The 23,773-nt window shown below is 44.0% G+C and overlaps 1 protein-coding gene across 1 annotated transcript in view; it reads right to left on the bottom strand.

The window, feature by feature from the left end:
• LOC310788377 (RNA-binding protein Musashi homolog 2-like) overlaps nucleotides 1-23,773 on the bottom strand; it is a gene marked incomplete at both ends in the record, with an annotated part of 592,153 nt that overhangs the window by 291,699 nt on the left and 276,681 nt on the right. Inside the window, one exon of the mRNA XM_083649940.1 lies at nucleotides 2,022-2,070. Within this exon, the coding sequence (XP_083506066.1) occupies nucleotides 2,022-2,070 (49 nt within the window). The remainder of the gene's footprint in view (nucleotides 1-2,021; nucleotides 2,071-23,773) is intronic.

Raw genomic sequence — 23,773 nt, 5'->3', positions numbered from 1 at the left:
CGTGCTAGCCGAACGTGCTGTGCGCTTATTGCATACCTGCCAACACTCCCGATTTTCACAGGAGTTTTTCCATGTCACGCTATCTTCTCAGGAAGGGGGGTAAATAACACTCCAAATATAGGCTAGATTTTGGCCAGGGAAAAACCATTTTCAAAGGGGCCCCTTGACCTCTCACCTCAAGATATTTGAATGAAAATGGGTTCTATGGATACCCATGAGTCTCTCCTTTACAGATAGGGTAGCACGAGTCTCTCCTTTACAGATAGGGTAGCATGGCATCTGATGTTGGTAGGTATGTTATTGGGGGCGTGTCAGGCCTGTTGCCGTGGCATCTGATGTTGGTAGGTATGTTATTGGGGGCGTGTCAGGCCTGTTGTCGTGACATCTGATGTTGGTAGGTATGTTATTGGGGGCGTGTCAGGCCTGTTGCCGTTGCATCTGATGTTGGTAGGTATGTTATTGGGGGCGTGTCAGGCCTGTTGCCGTTGCATCTGATGTTGGTAGGTATGTTATTGGGGGCGTGTCAGGCCTGTTGTCGTGACATCTGATGTTGGTAGGTATGTTATTGGGGGCGTGTCAGGCCTGTTGTCGTGACATCTGATGTTGGTAGGTATGTTATTGGGGGCGTGTCAGGCCTGTTGCCGTGGCATCTGATGTTGGTAGGTATGTTATTGGGGGCGTGTCAGGCCTGTTGTCGTGACATCTGATGTTGGTAGGTATGTTATTGGGGGCGTGTCAGGCCTGTTGTCGTGACATCTGATGTTGGTAGGTATGTTATTGGGGGCGTGTCAGGCCTGTTGTCGTGACATCTGATGTTGGTAGGTATGTTATTGGGGGCGTGTCAGGCCTGTTGCCGTGGTGTCTGATGTTGGTAGGTATGTTATTGGGGGCGTGTCAGGCCTGTTGCCGTGGCATCTGATGTTGGTAGGTATGTTATTGGGGGCGTGTCAGGCCTGTTGCCGTTGCATCTGATGTTGGTAGGTATGTTATTGGGGGCGTGTCAGGCCTGTTGCCGTGGCGTCTGATGTTGGTAGGTATGTTATTGGGAGCGTGTCAGGCCTGTTGTCGTGACATCTGATGTTGGTAGGTATGTTATTGGGGGCGTGTCAGGCCTGTTGTCGTGACATCTGATGTTGGTAGGTATGTTATTGGGGGCGTGTCAGGCCTGTTGTCGTGACATCTGATGTTGGTAGGTATGTTATTGGGGGCGTGTCAGGCCTGTTGTCGTGACATCTGATGTTGGTAGGTATGTTATTGGGGGCGTGTCAGGCCTGTTGTCGTGACATCTGATGTTGGTAGGTATGTTATTGGGGGCGTGTCAGGCCTGTTGCCGTGGCATCTGATGTTGGTAGGTATGTTATTGGGGGCGTGTCAGGCCTGTTGCCGTGGCGTCTGATGTTGGCAGGCATGTTATTGGGGGCGTGTCAGGCCTGTTGCCGTGGTGTCTGGTTGAAACACACGAAACAGGCACACTGTAGTGCAGTGAGGCAACCTGTCTTTGGAAAGTCCTCTGCTTTAGAGAGAAGCGTCCCCTAATCTAAGATAAGGAGCCGATGAGAGAGGGCGATAAACTCGGCGCTTCTCCTGGGCTTTATCTGATGCTGTTATCTGACTGCACAGCACCCACCATCTCACAATCTTTACACCCTTTAAGCACCTTTCTGAAACACTCACACCAGCATCATCACAGAGACAGGCACGCACACACGCACGGACACACGCACGGACACGCACACGCACGAACGCACACACACATACACACGCACGCACTCGCACGCATGCACACACACATACAGCTCAAACATTCTAAATACCGCATCAACTTATTGATTACTTTGACATGCTTCCATTGTTGAACAGATGGTACAGCTAATATCATGTGAGATGGAACTGTTCACTGTTATCTCATGTTAGGTGTTTGCTGTTATCTCATGGGGAAAGGACATAAAATGACTATTTTCTCACCTTTTCAGAAAGGCAGGGAGAGGAAAAAAGGGGGGGAGTAGAAGCTGTGCACTTACCTCTATGTCTGTTAGTGGTCTTATCAAACATAAGCATGGCGTCATCCACCTGGAAGACAGAAGAGAAGTACTGATGTTAGCCTGACTCTTAATCTTTTCAAGAAGTTTCCAAGCACGTCTCTCTTACACAGTGGTCGCGTAACCCGAATATTTTCCATCTTTTACAGATTTTTTTTTAAACAATGGCAGAAAAATCTGAAGGCCGTCTGTCACTTTAACACAGGTAATAATAGATTATGGCAGAATTTGTATGACCCTGTCTGTCAAAATGACAGACAACAAGAAAGTCTAACGCGACGTCTGCAGTCATTGGTTGGTCACAGGATTATTGTCAGGATGCTATAACCCCTGCAGCACTTACTACTGGCAGCTTGTCATTTTCTTGCTCAAAGAATTTAAGCTTATTTATCTGCTGCACTCACTGTTTGTTGCTCTGGGTAGAGGGGGGCAGCTAAATGCTAAATGAGAAATTAGGCAAGATATTATTAACATTAATGACACGCAGTGCAAAATGGTGCGTTGTGGAAGAAGAAGAAGGAAAAATAATGTTTATTTTGATAAACACCAATGTCCTGTCCTGGGCAGAGCAGATAGACAGATAGAGACATTGTGTCCAGTCCTGGGCAGAGCAGATAGACAGATAGAGACATTGTGTCCAGTCCTGGGCAGAGCAGATAGACAGATAGAGACATTGTGTCCAGTCCTGGGCAGAGCAGATAGACAGATAGAGACATTGTGTCCAGTCCTGGGCAGAGCAGATAGACAGATAGAGACATTGTGTCCAGTCCTGGGCAGAGCAGATAGACAGATAGAGACATTGTGTCCAGTCCTGGGCAGAGCAGATAGACAGATAGAGACATTGTGTCCAGTCCTGGGCAGAGCAGATAGACAGATAGAGACATTGTGTCCAGTCCTGGTCAGAGCAGATAGACAGATAGAGACATTGTGTCCAGTCCTGGGCAGAGCAGATAGACAGATAGAGACATTGTGTCCAGTCCTGGTCAGAGCAGATAGACAGATAGAGACATTGTGTCCAGTCCTGGGCAGAGCAGATAGACAGATAGAGACATTGTGTCCAGTCCTGGTCAGAGCAGATAGACAGATAGAGACATTGTGTCCAGTCCTGGTCAGAGCAGATAGACAGATAGAGACATTGTGTCCAGTCCTGGGCAGAGCAGATAGACAGATAGAGACATAGCACCAGGGGAGCGTGAGACAAATGGGATCCGTCCTCATCTCCCAGGCACAGCAGCGACAGCATCCACCATCATATCATCTCTCATCATATCCAATAAAGCCACACACACACACACACAGACAGAGCATCTTTCTTCTCCACACAGCTCTGAAAAACAGCTTTCTACACACTCTTGAGGACAGAGTGATGCAGGCTCATTTGGCCTGTGGTTTCTTCTTGGGAGAATAATAAAAAGGACAGAGCGGGAGCGAACAGCGGCAGACAGAAACACAGAGGGGGGAGATTGTCCCGACAATCTCAATGTCACTCGCCTCTGTGCCGTTTACCATCTCCAGGTAAGGATACCGGTGTACCGAGGAGGCGTGCTGCCGTGCAGGGGAAGGGTGTGTACACGTGCGTGTGTGTGTGTGTGTGTGTGTGTGTGTGTGTGTGTGTGTGCGTGTGCGTGTTTGTGTGTGTGTGTGTGCTTCATGGGAGGGTGACAAAGCTAGGGGAGGAGATAGGAAGAGACAAGAATAGGGGTCTCGCTCGAGCCGAACTGTCTGATTGGATAAAGAAAAGTGCCTGGCAGCCAGGCAGACTAGTGCCGGCACATTGTTCCTGCCACCCTCCTGCCACACATTTGGCACACAAGACGTTGGCACAGCTTGTAAAGCCCTGGTACTCACTGCACGGCTCGCCAGCCACATGCACAACACACGCACTTTATCTGCACCTCCTCGAAATATTTCCAAATGATCAAGTATACTGCAACTGGCAGCAACATTTATGCGAATTTAAGGTCAACAGATGAATGCATTAATTACATTCAATAAAATGTTTACAGTGTCTCTGATCCATCTTGCGCTTACGCACATTGATTCTGTCTTTGTGCCATCTTTAGTGAGACTGTCACGCATCTGGCTGAAAGTGGTTGAAGAGTGCCAGCCTGTATCAAGCATCACCTCATCAAGCCACAACAAGGAGGAAAAGTAAGGAAGGAAATCCACATGGATTTAACTGTGAAAGTGTGAAGGCAAAATTGGGAGAAAGGCATTGCAAAGTGTGGGTATGAATTAACCATCACTTTTGTAGAGCCACTATCATTTCACTGAACAGCTCCTATAGTTAACATCATAGAGGGCTATAAATAGCAGGATTTTAAAAAAGATGGCTGGAAAATGATAAGAAATAAGACATGTGCTTAGTTGGGCTGTGTGTGTGAAGAATGTGATGACTATGTGGTAAGACAATGGCTGTCAAACAACTTGACTTTCACATCAATATTTGGGCATTTATAATGTCATGTAGCCACACCTATGGAAAATCACCTTAAAGAAAGTGCCTGGACCTTGTGGAGCAGAGGGTCGCCATTCATTACCTCTGCGTTTGAAGAACACATAGACACTTCTGGTTTGTTTTTCTTAGCGTGTCCTTCAATTTCTCAATTCTTACAATATTAGCTACCTAGCCTGCTAACTTACACCTTGACCTTGCTGGATTTAAAATGGATGAAAACTTTGATTCACAACTTCTGTTTTGCCAGAAGTCCTGTATGCTCATAACACCAAAAGCAGTCGATAAGGCCTATACAGTTTCTAAGCTTGAAAGCTCGACTGCACAGGACAGACGTAACACCGTGTTTACTGTACCAACACCAACACGCGATGGTCAAAGTTTGATTTAAGTGTGATCGTACATGGAAGAGAGAATTCTGTCCTCTAATGTCAATAATGGCGGAACAGGTAGGCATACTGAATGCACAAGGAATTTCTGCTGCGTTTATCCTATATTGATACGATTGCCACTGTACATCCTTTAAAAGGCTGTGAGCGAAACGACTGTGACTTTGTCAAATGAACCAAGGGCTGAATGAATGTGAGTGTATTATAGAAATGTGTGAGCTGTGCAGTTGTGACATTATTAAAGGAGGGTCCATCCTGTCAGACAGACCCATTCAACAAGGAACATAGATCCACAGTGAAGCACTGATGGGGACTTGAACAGAGAATGTGCACATCATAAGAGTCACACTCCAGCAGGTCATACAACACAGCCCCCCTCTTCCCCACACACCTCTCTCTCTCTCTCTGCCACTTCCACAGTCTATAGAAGCATCTCCTGTGCTTCAGGGCTTTTCAATGCAGGTATTCAAGCAGAACACAACTGTGTGCCTCCATCTGATAGAAGGTTAAGGACCTCTTCATTGCTCACAAAAAAGACCTCCACACAGAGGTGAGGCCAGGCTCACCTCAGGGAAGAAATCTTTCTCTGTCCTCCTCCTCCTCCTCCTCCTCCTCCTCCACTCTTCCCTTTCTCCTGGCTGGGTGAAAAGAAAGGTTCAAAGGATAATGGCGGTCTTATCACTATGTAAAAGGGGAATGGGAACTCCAGTGAAGTGCCTGGCCTTTTGTGACAATGAAGAAAAGAGCAAAAGTCTATTTCAGTGCGGTATATGCGCTGGAACAGTCCATGACCACTCAGAAAGAGCATGCTGAAGAAATACAGTCAGGGGGGCAGAAGGGAGGGCAGCTTTTTAACAAAACCTGAGGCAAACACATCTCCACTAAATAACCTCCTCCTAAACACTGAGGCAAACACATCTCTACTAAATAACCTCCTCCTAAACACTGAGGCAAACACATCTCTACTAAATAACCTCCTCCTAAACACTGAGGCAAACACACCTCCACTAAATAACCTCCTCCTAAACACTGAGGCAAACACATCTCTACTAAATAACCTCCTCCTAAACACTGAGGCAAACACATCTCCACTAAATAACCTCCTCCTAAACACTGAGGCAAACACATCTCTACTAAATAACCTCCTCCTAAACACTGAGGCAAACACATCTCTACTAAATAACCTCCTCCTAAACACTGAGGCAAACACATCTCCACTAAATAACCTCCTCCTAAACACTGAGGCAAACACATCTCCACTAAATAACCTCCTCCTAAACACTGAGGCAAACACATCTCTACTAAATAACCTCCTCCTAAACACTGAGGCAAACACATCTCTACTAAATAACCTCCTCCTAAACACTGAGGCAAACACATCTCCACTAAATAACCTCCTCCTAAACACTGAGGCAAACACATCTCTACTAAATAACCTCCTCCTAAACACTGAGGCAAACACATCTCCACTAAATAACCTCCTCCTAAACACTGAGGCAAACACATCTCCACTAAATAACCTCCTCCTAAACACTGAGGCAAACACATCTCTACTAAATAACCTCCTCCTAAACACTGAGGCAAACACATCTCTACTAAATAACCTCCTCCTAAACACTGAGGCAAACACATCTCTACTAAATAACCTCCTCCTAAACACTGAGGCAAACACATCTCTACTAAATAACCTCCTCCTAAACACTGAGGCAAACACACCTCCACTAAATAACCTCCTCCTAAACACTGAGGCAAACACATCTCTACTAAATAACCTCCTCCTAAACACTGAGGCAAACACATCTCCACTAAATAACCTCCTCCTAAACACTGAGGCAAACACATCTCCACTAAATAACCTCCTCCTAAACACTGAGGCAAACACATCTCTACTAAATAACCTCCTCCTAAACACTGAGGCAAACACATCTCCACTAAATAACCTCCTCCTAAACACTGAGGCAAACACACCTCCACTAAATAACCTCATCCTAAACACTGAGGCAAACACATCTCTACTAAATAACCTCCTCCTAAACACTGAGGCAAACACATATCCACTAAATAACCTCCTCCTAAACACTGAGGCAAACACACCTCCACTAAATAACCTCCTCCTAAACACTGAGGCAAACACATCTCTACTAAATAACCTCCTCCTAAACACTGAGGCAAACACACCTCCACTAAATAACCTCCTCCTAAACACTGAGGCAAACACATCTCTACTAAATAACCTCCTCCTAAACACTGAGGCAAACACATCTCCAATAAATAACCTCCTCCTAAACACTGAGGCAAACACATCTCTACTAAATAACCTCCTCCTAAACACTGAGGCAAACACATCTCTACTAAATAACCTCCTCCTAAACACTGAGGCAAACACATCTCCACTAAATAACCTCCTCCTAAACACTGAGGCAAACACATCTCCACTAAATAACCTCCTCCTAAACACTGAGGCAAACACATCTCTACTAAATAACCTCCTCCTAAACACTGAGGCAAACACATCTCTACTAAATAACCTCCTCCTAAACACTGAGGCAAACACATCTCTACTAAATAACCTCCTCCTAAACACTGAGGCAAACACATCTCTACTAAATAACCTCCTCCTAAACACTGAGGCAAACACACCTCCACTAAATAACCTCCTCCTAAACACTGAGGCAAACACATCTCTACTAAATAACCTCCTCCTAAACACTGAGGCAAACACATCTCCACTAAATAACCTCCTCCTAAACACTGAGGCAAACACATCTCCACTAAATAACCTCCTCCTAAACACTGAGGCAAACACATCTCTACTAAATAACCTCCTCCTAAACACTGAGGCAAACACATCTCCACTAAATAACCTCCTCCTAAACACTGAGGCAAACACACCTCCACTAAATAACCTCATCCTAAACACTGAGGCAAACACATCTCTACTAAATAACCTCCTCCTAAACACTGAGGCAAACACATATCCACTAAATAACCTCCTCCTAAACACTGAGGCAAACACACCTCCACTAAATAACCTCCTCCTAAACACTGAGGCAAACACATCTCTACTAAATAACCTCCTCCTAAACACTGAGGCAAACACACCTCCACTAAATAACCTCCTCCTAAACACTGAGGCAAACACATCTCTACTAAATAACCTCCTCCTAAACACTGAGGCAAACACATCTCCAATAAATAACCTCCTCCTAAACACTGAGGCAAACACATCTCTACTAAATAACCTCCTCCTAAACACTGAGGCAAACACATCTCTACTAAATAACCTCCTCCTAAACACTGAGGCAAACACATCTCCACTAAATAACCTCCTCCTAAACACTGAGGCAAACACATCTCCAATAAATAACCTCCTCCTAAACACTGAGGCAAACACATCTCCACTAAATAACCTCCTCCTAAACACATTATTAAATCTCCGCTAACATTAATGTTATGTTAACTAGTTAGCATTGATGACTTAGCTGTGATAATGCTAACATTAGTTTCTTTTGAGAAAGATTGTCTCCAGGAGGGTCTGAAAAGTTGTCTTGAGTCGGATGCAGCCATGAGTGTGTATTGTGAAGCAGCCAGTGTTGTGACTGTGAGCGTCCAAGCTAACGTTACACAGCAGCAGGGATGGGCTGACTGACTGGACCGTGAGGACAGCGGAGGAGCATGTTTTTTTTACCCTTTATTTTTACGGTGTCACCGATAACACCGGTGTTGTCACGTGTTTATTACCCGGTGGGAGAATGTCCACACCGTGGCATCCCTTGTCTGTGCCATTCGGCTGCCAGCCAAGATCCTTGGCAAGTTAAACAAAGATAAAACAGAAACTCAACTTAATATACTTAATCTTAACTTAACATAACAAACCAATTCAACCTCTTAATAAACGGTATATATATCATTAGTTTATCTAAACTTAAAGGTGTAACCGCTGGCTGGCCAGCTTCAGCTGGGAGCACCAAGTACTGTACCAGCTGAAGATTGCTGCTACTCTATATAGTGGCTTCTTAACATGAAGTCTGAATCATGTCTGGCTAGCCAGAGCAGGATATCTTCCGGTTTTACCTTTCTAGACATGAGGAGTCTGTGTTTAGAAACAGCTGGAAATGGTCAGTATTCTCTCTGCCAGTGGGCGGGGGTGCGATAGCATGTATCGATAACAAGAAATGTGATAGGAAACAGCTTTAGCGAATCTGTAACCAAACTCAATTCAAAAACATGCCGTTTTAACAGAGTCCATTCCAACCATTCAGGCAATAACGAGGGGTGGCATTGTGCCAAAATTGAGCGCTTGCCTTGTTACATAAAGCCGCCCAGTCAAAATAGTGGTCAAACCGTCATCAATCACTGTGGGTGATTTATTTTACAAGTGGCATTCAAGTCATATCTGACTAGTTTTAAATTTATTTCTCCCCACAAAAATTAGGCTAGGCCTATGTCTCGATATAGGCTGTCAGTCAGTCAGCTCCTCTCCTCCCCACAGCTGTGGACGCTCACAGTCACACAACACTGCCTGCCTCAAATGGCTGCCTCACACAATAGACTTGGCTAGATCCAACTCGAGAAAACTTCTCAGAAGAGACTAACGTTAGCGACAAATCTGGAGATTTTTTCTGACATGGGAATGATGGGATTATTACGAGCAAACAGGAGTAAAAGCAGGCAATGACGATAGGTAGGCTAGGTAAGTCCCGCTAGCATCGATGCTAAGTTAGCAAAGTAGCCTACAGCAAGAGCGCAGCTGAAGCTAATTAATATGGACGTTAACATCCATATTAATATATAGTCATGTGCTTGCGCGATGACATCATGTATTGGCGATGTCAAAGGGTGGCGATTGACGATCTGACTGAGGTCAAGATCGCGCAACTCTAGTAGGCTATATCATCTCCCTTGTTGCATTTTTAAACTGGCAGATGGGGGACAAAGAAATGATTAAACTTTTAGTTGTTTACTCACCTAATTTGGCTCTCTTCCAAATAATCCAGCCACGTAACTAACGCTATATGTCCATTCATGAAAATAATGATGGGACATTAATGGTTTGTAAAGTGCCACCATGCGCCCACTCACACATAACAGCTAGATGATCTGGATAATGAGCTGCCAGAGTTAAACAACAGTCACTTTTCCTATAATGCGGATTGTATACTGGGGGTTGAGATGAAAATGATACGGACTCGCGGGAGTGCGCGTAAGCCGGCTAATTGTTGTTTAACATGCAAGCCAACCGGCTAGGAGCTGGTTATAATACGGACTCCACTGCATGTTAAGAAGTGGCTTATGAAACACTGTGTATGGAGTACAGTATGACTACTTGTGGAAGCAGTAGAGCACAGTACCATAGGTCAGATCATTCATATGGACCCTGTACCACAACACGGACCAGTAGCGCAGCACACAGTACCGCCTATGAGCTTGACACAAGTGAGGGTTGAATACAAATAGTGAATAAGGTGAGCTCCATAGGTAATGCAGACAGATTCAGCTGTATGTGGTCATTCAATACAAGAGGAACATGAAGCTGAAGTGATCTAGCAGTCTGCTCCAGGAGCCTGGGGTAAAGGCTTATCCTGTTCTTGTCAGATAATATGGTGTTAAACACCAAACAATATATAACCTATCCACCTGTATCAATGCCACCACCAAATCCATATGTTAGAACAACCTCGCAAAAATGCATAATAATTTAAAAAGGACTGTTTCCATGAATTATGGATCAAAGGACAAATGCATCAATAAAGGCTAATGTGTTGGGTTTTGGGGCGGGGAGACAGCAGAGGTGTCAGGTGACAGGGAGAGATTTAAGAGCTCTGGAAATGAATTATGACAGCGATTTAGATAGGTGTCAAAATGCACATTAGCATTCAGCTCACGGTTGAAGGCTAGCAGAGGAACTTCCCTGCAGTTTTGGGGCAACACTGATACAGATCATGCCTAATGCCATGGGCACGGAGGACCCAAATGCAGGCATAGACCTGGTTGCACACCTTTTGTTGAGGCTTGGTGTCATGGTTTTGCATGGTGGTAAGGCATGGGGCTGAGGCTGAATAGGAATATGGCTAATATTAGATGTGGGAATCACCAGATGCCCACGATACAATACTAAAACGATACTTGAGTCAAGATACGATAGTATTGCGATATTGCGATATCCTAGTATTGCAAGGTGGCATAGTGTGGAAAGACTCCTCATCTGTCCCGTGACATACTCTGCAGCAAGGTGGCCTAGTGTGGAATGACTCCTCATCTGTCCAGTGACATACTCTGCAGCAAGGTGGCCTAGTGTGGAATGACTCCTCATCTGTCCAGTGACATACTCTGCAGCAAGGTGGCCTAGTGTGGAATGACTCCTCATCTGTCCAGTGACATGCTCTGCAGCAAGGTGGCATAGTGTGGAATGACTCCTCATCTGTCCAGTGACATGCTCTGCAGCAAGGTGGCCTAGTGTGGAAAGACTCCTCGTCTGTCCCGTGACATGCTCTGCAGCAAGCTGGCCTAGTGTGGAATGACTCCTCATCTGTCCAGTGACATACTCTGCAGCAAGGTGGCATAGTGTGGAAAGACTCCTCATCTGTCCAGTGACATGCTCTGCAGCAAGGTGGCCTAGTGTGGAATGACTCCTCCTCTGTCCAGTGACATGCTCTGCAGCAAGGTGGCCTAGTGTGGAAAGACTCCTCGTCTGTCCCGTGACATGCTCTGCAGCAAGCTGGCCTAGTGTGGAATGACTCCTCATCTGTCCAGTGACATGCTCTGCAGCAAGGTGGCCTAATGTGGAATGACTCCTCGTCTGTCCAGTGACATGCTCTGCAGCAAGGTGGCCTAGTGTGGAATGAGGAGGGACTCCAGCCTGCAACTGGAGGACCCAGCTTCCAAGCATCTGTGCTGCTTAAGTGTCCTTGAGCAAGACACTGAGGTCCAGGGTGCTGCTCCGTATCTGACCCTGCGCTCTAGCCTCCCAGTGGAAGGTGACAGCCAAAAGAAAATGTCCCTATGGGAATCAATGAAGGATGACATTATTTTTCTTATGACAGATAAGGGTCACAGTCAAGGAGAATACTCAGCTGGCACTGTCTCTACATCAATGCTCCCTTCACAGAGTACAGCATCTAATATTCTATTACAATGATTGCAATTAGCAGAGAAATGATAGCAGCCCAATGACAATGGACAAATTTGTGACAACCCTTTCAATTGTTCTATTGTAGAGGAAATCTATATCATTGTCTGAGAACGTTGAGCCGCAATGCGCTGCATGCATGCTTGAACGCTTTTACAAGTGGTGGTTTAACGAGGAGCAGAGGGCAAAACTTGAGCTCCCCATAAGCTCTTGTAATTACACAAGGAGGCAGAAGGGGCAGTGTTCTTAAGTGCGAGCCTAGATGCCGGACAAACGCTTTCTTCAGTTCCACAGCAGAGACAAAGCCAGCTGTGTTCAATCACCAACACCACATTTTCCTCTTCCAAAAGGAATAATCATTTGTATAATGGATGAGTGGCAAACCTCACAAGTGATAAAAATGGATGGCTAGGTGCAAACTGTAAACACACACACACACACACACACGTGCATGCACACATATACACAAAGCAGTGAGGTGGAAAGGGCAAGCGCTTATCTTCTGCCTGTCTACCAGATTCCTTTCTTTTTCCGATTGTCAATTTGTTTCCTCTTATATAGTTTGTTCTAGCAACTAGGGATGTTCATCAATAATCGATAATCGATAATTGATCGTTGAGGAATGAATTCGATCACGTGGAATTTTTATCAATTATCGTTTGTTTTGTTTTTTGTTTTTTGCGGACTAGGTTTGGGTGGAATTCGTTCCTCCTCGCCCCACTCCATTGCACAGCCGACTAATGTGAGCTGAGGTAGAGCTTCATATAGTCTGTAGTTTTCTGGCTGGGCGGGGGCCTTTGTGCCAAGAAAACAGTTTTAAACATGGGGAATTCACACCAGCATGCGCCGGGGACACAAACAAACGCACCCAGCGGTCTGCGGACCTCAGTGAGGCTGTTATAACTATGACACTTCGTACACTTCTCTCCTAATTTTCAACAAAGTGTGAGTAACGGTACACGTGTTTAAGTGAATTCAAGTCGTTTTATTTGTTTATAACGTTATGAACTATGAAGTAGCAGCAGTCAGCATGGACTCAGCTAGCCTTTAGCTGCTAACGCCCACCTGAATCAATTCACAGTTCACACACATCTCGTGGCAAATAATATCCACGCGTCGGACTCTGAGAGCAGCTGGATGGAACTCGACCATCATTACAAATTAGGTTTTTGTCACGAGTTTATAAGCTTAGAAGCCGCGGCCGGTGAGCTGAGTCCTACTTTCAAAATGTTAGTACAGTAGCCTAGCTAGCTAGTGTAAGGCTGTGTGACTGTGGTTGTCAATGTTACCGCGGGCGCGCTCATGACGTTATAAGGACGCGCCGAGCTCAGGCACGCCGATTGCCTATCATGGCGTATCATGTAACCTGACATGTAACATGTTTGTTTACCTGGCCACAGCGCTAGTGTCTGATATTCTTACTACACAGCGGCATCGCCATTATAGCTGGCCGAGAACGCGCAACGTTATTACAGACCAGAGTAAATATATATATATATATATATTTGTAAATATATATATATATATATATATATATATATATATATTAGGGCTGGGACGGATCAGAAAACCCACGGATCGGATCGCGTGACGGATTTTGAGCCACGGATCACGGATTTTTCGGATCAGCAAAAAAAAAATATATAGGCTATATCAGATTTTATCTCTCAAAATTAGATTTTCGATTTGAATTTTTAATACTATTATACTTCTCTAACCATTTGTTGCCCTGCACAGCTCAAAAAAATTTTTTTTCCTCATGACACAATTTATGCTTTTACTCTGAAGGCAGAACCCAACTTCCTGTTTTAGGTGGCACTGCGCCTAACTTCCTGGCTGTTGCGTGCTAACGTAGTCACTTGACACGAGTAGGCTACAGACCAGACCGGGTGAGTCTGGAAACATAACGTTGATGCTACGTTATGCTACTCGGTGGCCCCACGTGTTGTTTTGTTGTTATGTGTCCAAGGCAACATTTCACCGTCCGGTGATAATGTGTTTGTGAAACGTGTGCGCGTGTGTTAGTGTGTGTGCGTGTTGTGGCTCTCGTTATATTGTGCAGCGCGCAACATGCTGCTCGCATTCCTGTGCTTTTTCAGAGGTGTTGAAATAAGTTTGCTGTCTTTAGTAGCCACTAGCCACAGCCTTCAGATAGACTTTACAGCGAAGGGATGAGGAAGCTCACTTGTGCTTGCCATGATGATGCCTGTCTGTGTCTGGCTGCGCTGCAGGCGTTCTCATACACTAACGTTAAACGTTAAATGAAACGAAAGGGGGGGGGGGGGGTCCGCGGACCACGGCGTTCCGAACCGTGTGCCGAACCGTGGGGGCTGATCCGTACGGGTCACGGATTATCCGTGATCCGTCCCAGCCCTAATGTTATTATTATTAGTACGCTATCGATAATTTTCCCGAATTTCGATTATGGAAATTGATTCAAAATGCCCATCCCTACTAGCAACTAAATTAAGTTAAATTGATTAATAACTTTTTTCAAAAAGAAAAGAAAATATTTCCATACTCATTTCATAAGGAATGCAATTTTTTTCTTTTTAATGGACAATTCTGTTCAATTTAATGACTGGCAACCTTATCTACCGTGTACTATACTGTGTAGGCTACCGTTACACTGCAAACATACTGCTGGTTCACTGTAAAAAGGGGTGTACAGTATGGCTATATAACAAAGATGAGTGAGCACAGGGACTTACAGTAAAACATTGTGTATTTTTGCACCAAATTACTTATGAATGAGAGTGATGGAAAAACATGCACAGGATTCAAGTGTTTGTCAGCACTCATCTGACAGAAATTATTGCGTATGTAATTATTAATGATATACACCATGGGTTGAATGTCAACACTTATTTCAGTAACTTTCCTTCATGTTGACACTAACAAAATGGCTTGAGAGAAACACTTGAGCGAGACAATTCCTCAAATCTGTCAGGATTACATATTTATGAGGTCCCCTGCTCAGCATCCAAGGAGGTCGCTATGGTGATACAAACTGATGTATATTCTAACAGGGAACTTTGCGTGTCAAAGAATGCCTCCGAGTATTGTCGAAATGGTTAGTGCACATTCTCCTATGGTACTGAGCTCAGCCTCCACATCGACAAATACACAATTAGAAAAGTAGCCATGATGCTGAGGCTACTCTAATCAATGTACTGATACAAAGGGCTGTGATGAAGGGGTGATAGAGTGATGCCTTCAGAAGGCTGCTATATAGTGAGGGCAGGCCGTAACACTGCTGTGACAGAGCCATATCTTCGGAGCAGTCAAGCCCCTCTCAACACAGGAAAGCAGTCAAAAATGAAGCAGCATTTACATGCATTTCCCACTGGAAACCTGCACATTTGTGGCAAGAACCCTTTTATACAGTAGATGCTTCATTCTTAAGTAATGCAAAATATGCATTATGCAAACGTAATACTGTCACCCAACTTGAACGTAGAGGGAGTCTTGAACATAGAGGGAGTTTTGAACGTAGAGGGTGTCTTGAACATAGAGGGAGTCTTGAACATAGAGGGAGTCTTGAACATAGAGGGAGTCTTGAACATAGAGGGTGTCTTGAACATAGAGGGTGTCTTGAACATAGAGGGAGTCTTGAACATAGAGGGTGTCTTGAACATAGAGGGTGTCTTGAACATAGAGGGAGTCTTGAACATAGAGGGAGTCTTGAACATAGAGGGAGTCTTGAACGTAGAGGGAGTGTTGAACATAGAGGGTGTCTTGAACATAGAGGGAGTCTTGAACATAGAGGGTGTCTTGAACATAGAGGGTGTCTTGAACATAGAGGGAGTCTTGAACGTAGAGGGAGTGTTGAACATAGAGGGTGTCTTGAACATAGAGGGAGTCTTGAACGTAGAGGGAGTGTTGAACATAGAGAGTGTCTTGAACATAGAGGGAGTCTTGAACGTAGAGGGAGTGTTGAACATAGAGGGTGTCTTGAACATAGAGGGAGTCTTGAACGTAGAGGGAGTGTTGAACATAGAGGGTGTCTTGAACATAGAGGGAGTCTTGAACGTAGAGGGTGTCTTGAACATAGAGGGTGTCTTGAACATAGAGGGTGTCTTGAACATAGAGGGTGTCTTGAACATAGAGGGAGTCTTGAACATAGAGGGAGTCTTGAACATAGAGGGTGTCTTGAACATAGAGGGTGTCTTGAACATAGAGGGTGTCTTGAACATAGAGGGTGTCTTGAACATAGAGGGAGTCTTGAACATAGAGGGAGTCTTGAACATAGAGGGAGTCTTGAACATAGAGGGAGTCTTGAACATAGAGGGAGTCTTGAACATAGAGGGTGTCTTGAACATAGAGGGAGTCTTGAACATAGAGGGAGTGTTGAACATAGAGGGTGTCTTGAACATAGAGGGAGTCTTGAACATAGAGGGTGTCTTGAACATAGAGGGTGTCTTGAACATAGAGGGAGTCTTGAACATAGAGGGTGTCTTGAACATAGAGGGTGTCTTGAACATAGAGGGTGTCTTGAACATAGAGGGAGTGTTGAACATAGAGGGTGTCTTGAACATAGAGGGTGTCTTGAACATAGAGAGGGTCTTGAACATAGAGGGTGTCTTGAACATAGAGGGAGTCTTGAACGTAGAGGGTGTCTTGAACATAGAGGGAGTCTTGAACATAGAGGGTGTCTTGAACATAGAGGGAGTCTTGAACGTAGAGGGTGTCTTGAACATAGAGGGTGTCTTGAACATAGAGGGTGCCTTGAACATAGAGGGTGTCTTGAACATAGAGGGAGTGTTGAACATAGAGGGTGTCTTGAACATAGAGGGTGTCTTGAACATAGAGGGTGTCTTGAACATAGAGGGAGTCTTGAACATAGAGGGAGTCTTGAACATAGAGGGTGTATTGAACATAGAGGGGGTCTTGAACATAGAGGGAGTCTTGAACGTAGAGGGAGTGTTGTTGAGCGTGTTGTTTTCTTACTCCTTTGAGGTAAAATGATGGTAGATTCTGACTGGTTCCATCCTCAAAATCATCTGTCATTATGGTGCAGCTTGCAACATGTAGAAAAGAAATACTGCATAATTTAGCTTTAAAACAGCTTTGATGGTATGTTGGTCTAAAACTGCTGGTTTGACCCTTCTGCACAAACAGGAAGCCATTTATAAGAAGATGAATAGGGTTACAGTAGGATGTGGGGGCCTGGCCTTGCCTTTGGCCTCACACAGGCATGTCCACACAGTTGAGTTCAGTATGCTTGAGGAAGTAGGCCTTGTTCTCGTCCATCAATCCCCCTGTCTTCCTTTGCCATGCTGCAGGCGGTACTGTAGCCATTATGGAGTCATCTTATTAATAGTGCTCTTCCCTCTCCTCTTGCAGAGTACCTCCTCATTCTGTCAGAATGGAGGATGTCTGGGAGCCACCTCCGCCCAGGGCCTCCCTCACTCTCCCCCGTCAGCCTGGGAAATATTGTGCTTCCCAGCTGAAATAGCATTTGGAGAGAGGTGAACAATCCCCTTGCCCCGGAGCAAACAGTTTAACATTGAGGGCTTATTTAAAATGATGCCTTTGCTCCTGCCAAGCCAATCGGCTTTCTGTTTTAGCTCATATGAAGCAAGTTTCACACAACTTGCCCTCTTCTCTCCTCCTGCTAAATGTAAATATAGCTGCAAGCGGCCATGATTGGGTGGCGGGAAAAGGTCAGAAGATGCTCTGAAATGTTTGGGGAGAGGCTGCAGCGGGTGAGAAGGATGTGTGGGTGGGATGAGGGTTGTCTTAAATGGGCAAACAGGTTCAACAGGTTTCAAAGGATGAGGAGGCTGAAAAAAGGAATACGTTGCAAAAGGCTACATGTGGTTAGGTACACCTCTTGGTAGAAGCATTGCCATCTTCACACCTGATAGGGGTATTCATTTGTATGTCATTGTGAATTATTATATTTTGAATAAGAATATTAATAAAAAAACTGCTAAATTCATAATCTTTGAATGTACTTTTCCTTTTTTCCCTGCTGATTGATAATTGGTTAAAATCTTCAAAAAATCTCCAAGACCCCAAAGAATCCCCACTAACCTTCTCACTAGGCATGATTTGGTGCTCATCCAGGAAATAAGAGTGGAATACTCTTTTTAAGGCATAAAGTCCCTTAAAATGTTGTAGTGCCACAGTTTTCAGTTGTGCATCCTGAAGGTCTAATTTGTCATATGTACCCAAGCAAGGGGAGAAACTCATGCTGCCCCCCCACCCCGCCCAAAAGAAATTATATACTTTATATTATAGTATATATATATATATATAATATTATTATATTTACTACATATTGATTACTGCATTACTGCGTGGCTTTTTATTTCAATTTGACACTATGGATGATTTGCCGAGGTACTTGGAACACATACAGCAGAAACAAAAAGCCTGCATGTTCACCATTGATATATGGCTGGCTGGATTACAGGCAGGCATTCAGCTTTAGTGTGTACGGCTAATCAAACTCTACTGAAACACATTTAGCTGTTCCATTCAATGTCTTATTAAAGATGCATTAGCTAACCTTTTCATAATCAAATATTGCCTTATTCTTAATTCATGTTATTTGGGCTCAAGAAGAGGAAACCCATGCTCTATGAGACCCCCTGGTTTGTCTATGCTACTTTTCTTTTGGACATTGAGCAACAGCAGGAGAGAACATGTTCAGGAGATGGTTGTTATCTCTTTATCTTTCCTTCTTTCAATCAACTTAATAATCAAATGAGAAATCCAAGCACTGTACGATATACTCATGCAGACCTCTGGTTGTGAAATACTGGTTTAACTAGGTTTCCATTTCTTCACGCCAGGGAATGACCAACCAGAGTGTAAACAAGGCCAGGTCGAAACCTGGCATACGGCCGGTGCATGGGATCGTCACCCATGTATACCCATACACATTTTAACAATCAACAGAACACATATAAGCCGTTGTCTGATTTTCCACCTTTTTTCCCTGTTTGTGTTTAGGGATGCAGGATATTATGGAGTTTTTTAAACAATACGATAACCCAGTGATACTCAACTGGCGGCCCGGATGGAATTGCAAAAAATAATAAAAAGAAAGACGGTGCACCTGAACGCAACATGCAAGATACCCGCTGAATAAGTGTCCAAATGTTCATGTAATTCTGGCCAATACTCACACTTCTGTTATAGCATTTCAGTCTGGAATATGGAATATCTTTCAATAATCTATGATTTAGCTGCTAAATTGTCAAATACCGCCGTCTGCTCGCTACCCAGGCACTTATGTATGTACTTAACCTAACTAACTCAATCTAACGAACTATCCGGTGTGCACAACATTGTCAGACTAAACTCTGTCTGACACCTACAATCCGCTACAGAAAAATGTATATTGATTGTTTATTAACTGGCCCCTGGCCTTCTATGATTTCACGAAAGTGGCCCCCAGGCAAAGCAAGTTGAGTATCCCTGTGATAACCCATAAATATCTGCTTTGATACTCGATACAGATACGATACTCGATACCTAATGGATAAGAAACAGAATGTCCACAAGGTTGATCACATTCACAAATTCAAGGTTTAGTAACACCCTTAACAGTCACTGTGGGATTGAAGGACACCTTTTGAAATGTGTCTCTCTGGTGTTAGAAGACCACCATATTAACTGAATGTTTCTGTGTTAGAAGAATAATGCCATATTAACTGAATGTCTCTCTGTGATAGAACAACGCCATAATGTAGGCCAGTGGTTCCCAAATGGTGTGCCAAGGCACACAGGTGTGCCTTGGGATTTTGCATTATTGCAATTGCAAATATAGCCTAAAACTATACAAAAAGTGGGTGTGTTGCTGCTTTGATGTAGTAATTTAGCAAAGTTTCAAATTAATTCCTAGAGTAATATATTTTGTCAAATTGTATTTGACATTAGTAAATCAAAAAGCATTTAGAGTGATAAGAGTAATAGAGGCTATTTTGCACTGATAGACTTAGGCTATATAGGTGTGCCTTGAGATTTTGTCATGCCATTTGGTGTGCCATGGGCACAAAAACTTTGGAAACCACTGATGTAGGCTATCTCTATGTATCTCTTAATACAATATTTTTCTTTACACTCTTTACAAATTATATAGCCATGTACATTGCACTCTTCAGTCTTCACAACAACCTGTGATATCAGTCAATGTTTGAGACAGGTCCTTTGCCTGTCTCATTGAAAACAGAATAGAAAAATATAAACTGCAGCACTGGCACAGCACACTATAGACTATGTAAAATGGCTCAGACTGAAAAGTTCTTAGTGTGTCTGTCAGTAACACACGATAACATAGGGTAACCCAGGTTATTTATTTTGTTGTGACACATTACAGATGTCACGCTTTCCCGACGGTTCCTGAACACGTCATGTGCAGGAGGGAGGCGATATTTTCTTTTGGATGATGCCGAAGGCTATGCGAAGGCATAGCCCGCCCCTCTCTGCCTCTGATTGGCCTAGCGTCAAACTTCCATCCAAACATGATCCAAACATTCGCTTGGCTATCCTGCATTACATCTCTTTCTACACTGTGGTCAGACCGTCAGACAGACAGCAGTTATGCTTGCTAGTTCCCTGTAAATAACCCTGTTTTATATCACGCTTGATCAATTCTCTGTCTATAGGCTACATACGTGCACTGCCAAGAGTAGCGGCAGCGTTATAAACCATAGATATATGACTATATTAAAAACATAAACACACTGGCGTGTTTCATGCAGGCTAGCAAGCGTAACTGCTGTCTGTCTGAGTCTGACCACAGACTGTAGAAAGAGATGTAATGCAGGACATAGCCAAGCGAATGTGTTTGGATGGAAGTTTGATGCTAGGCCAATCAGAGACAGAGAGGGGCGGGTTATGCCTTCGCCATCATCCAAAAGAAAATATCGCAGGAGGGAGAGAGGATGCAAATGCGAGTTTGTCTGTCTGCTCTCAACTCCGTGAATATCGCTTTAATCTTCATAACAGCGGCTCGATCATTACCCGCTGTACACAACATGCACTAGTTCTGCACAAGCACCCGCGGGTCTCTCCTCCTTTCACCGACACTCTCACTAATCTCACCGCTGTTTACATGCTTTTCAGATCGGCTAACACTAGTTAGCCTACTTAGCTCAGCTGTTAGCTACTTAGCTTAGCTCTCTGCCTCTCGGTAAGATGTTCATGTTCCTTACACATAACATTTATGTATATTTGCTGGAAGGGGAGACGTCTCCCGCTACTGTTGATGCCCAGTGTGATGGCAGAGACACTGGGAAATGTGTGTTTGTTTATTTGTTGCGTCGCGTGTAACATTAATAAGACGAGGAATCCCGCAACTTCATTTCAAAAGCACAACAACGACCAGTTAGTGATGGTACCGAACTTTGGGAACTTCCAATACCGAACCGTTTATACAGTACACAGTAAACAAATTTCGATATTTTTACACAATCGATATTTCGAGCCCAATTGGCCGGAAAACCAGGATCGATTTCTATTTTTCTGCGCGGACCTCTGCGTCCGTGAACGACTCTGTCAAGCTGAACAAGATCAGATCGGGGCAGACAGGAAGTCCGAAACCGGACATTCGTCAAATAAAACAAATTTCAAAGTAAAAGCCCATCTTGATGAAAGGGTGCCAGGAGTCGTGTATGCAGCGATTGGGACACACGTGCTCCCATAGGCCAGTGCAAGCACCGGCCTAAAAACACAAGTGTGAAAGAGAGCAATGTCATCTTCTGTGTGGAATGAATAAAGTCATTGTATTTCTGCTCTTTTCCGTGATGGCCATGAAGTGAAGAGCTCCATTTCAGTCCACCCTTTGATACTGATGAGAATGCTCAGAAATGCACTGGCCTCCTAGATATGCTACTGCTGGTGCAGTAACAATATGAAACTCCTACTAATGTCTTTGAATAACCATCTGGAAACTCAAGTTGAATAACACGCTTTCTCTATTCAGGAATGAATCAAGGTGCTCAAAGACGGCGTGCTCTGATATACACAGATCCAATGAACATAAGCCTTAGTCTTGGGAGAAAAGCTGTGTATTATGTGCTTTGTTATCAATAGGTGAACAAGAGGGATCAAATGAGCTGGAAGCTTGAGTTGAATAGCATTCACTTCACTCACAATGGCCACTTTCCCTAATACCTGCTGTGTTTTGCTTAGATTAGGTTGAAGTCTTTTTTTAAGGCCATTTCAATAATATGACATTTTTTTCTTAGAATGGGAGTGAATGGGTGCCAATAAAAAAACACCCCCCCCCCCCCCCCCTTTATGCAAAACACTTTCATCTGTCATTCTGTGATAGGCCGTCTCTCTTTGTCAGCATAAATAGGGGAGCCCCTATTTGAATACGGTTACACATCCGTCTATTTATTAAAGCTTGGATTAACATGACAGGAAGTTTTGTCTGGGGGCTCTTTAAGATGGCTCAGAGAGGCAATCTGCTGACAGTAATAGGATCCAGCTAATATACTTGACTGATGCTCCTTTCCCACTGTTATAAAGCAGAACAATGGGAGCGGGGGTTCGGGGAGTGAATACATTGTGATTTGTAATAGTGTGTGTGGGTATGTGTGCGTTGAGGGAGGGTGCTAATCAGCCAGAATACCATCACTTAGCAATAGGGTCTGAAGAAGAGGAAAAAACAGTAAAGGTCACAGAGCAATTCCATCAGGAAAAGTATGCTACAATTAATAGCACGTACAGACTACAAGATCCTCGTGAGTCGGCAGTCTCTGTTCCTTTCACACTATTCACCTTATCATTTGCCCATATCAGGAGGCTTCTGCATATGTCATTTTGAAATTGTTATTCCGTTTTAGACCAGGAAGTAGATTACTCATTCTTAGACTTGCCAAAAAGCTGTTTTCAAGAAAAAACAAGCAAACTGTTATAAAGTGTTAATATTTTTTCGGATGAGAACGTAACATCCAAATATGTGACCAGTTTATCAGAATAGCAGTGAGAACACTGTCGACGTGCTTAATTGTAACTAACATTATGCCGACCACCCGGTCGACATAGCCATCGGCTCCTCGCAGCAGTAACGCTATGAGCATGTAACTGAAGTTGGCCACACTCGCCGCAGTGTAGCTGCTGAATGTTGCCAAACTTCATTCATAGTTTACAGTCTTGGAGTCGTTTTTGGTTTTCACACTATATGACTGAGCTGCGACAGGGGATCACACATTACAAGATATTTTACCAGGAGAATCCCAGACAAGACCGCAAAAGCAGTCTCGCACGGCTTTATTCTTTCTACAAAGACACGCTCGCACATCGATGGGTCATTCTCCAAAATTGGTTCAATGTTATATTTTTAAGTCGGAGTTATTACGTTTTAGCCTGGTAAACCAGCCGATCACGTGAACTCACATTTCATTTGGTTTTTCGTTCCCGTCTGACCTGAAGCCTTCACAACAGTCTTTGCAGTGGGCAGAAGTTGGGCGGGTGTACTTGCCTTGACAGACAACTCCTTCAGCCAATCAGCGTTGGATCCAGTCAAACCCAAATCCACTTGGGATAACGGCAAAAACATATTTTCCGCCCAGAAAATCTGCTGTTCCAGCGATTAGGGATGTTCATCAATTATCGAAAATCGATAATTGATCGTTAAGGAACTGAATCAATCATGTGGAATTTTGATCGATTATTGTTATGATTATAATTTATTATTATTTATTTATTTTTACGGTTTGGGTGGAATTCGTTCCTCCTCGCCCCACTCCATTGCACAGCCGACTAACGTGAGGTGGAGCTTCATATAGTCTCTAGT

The sequence above is a fragment of the Poromitra crassiceps genome (assembly GCF_964638095.1).
Source record: "Poromitra crassiceps genome assembly, chromosome: 1".
Classification (NCBI taxonomy): Eukaryota; Metazoa; Chordata; class Actinopteri; order Beryciformes; family Melamphaidae; genus Poromitra; species Poromitra crassiceps.
Note: the sequence above shows the minus strand (reverse complement) of the source record. Positions and strands in the feature narration are given on the sequence as shown.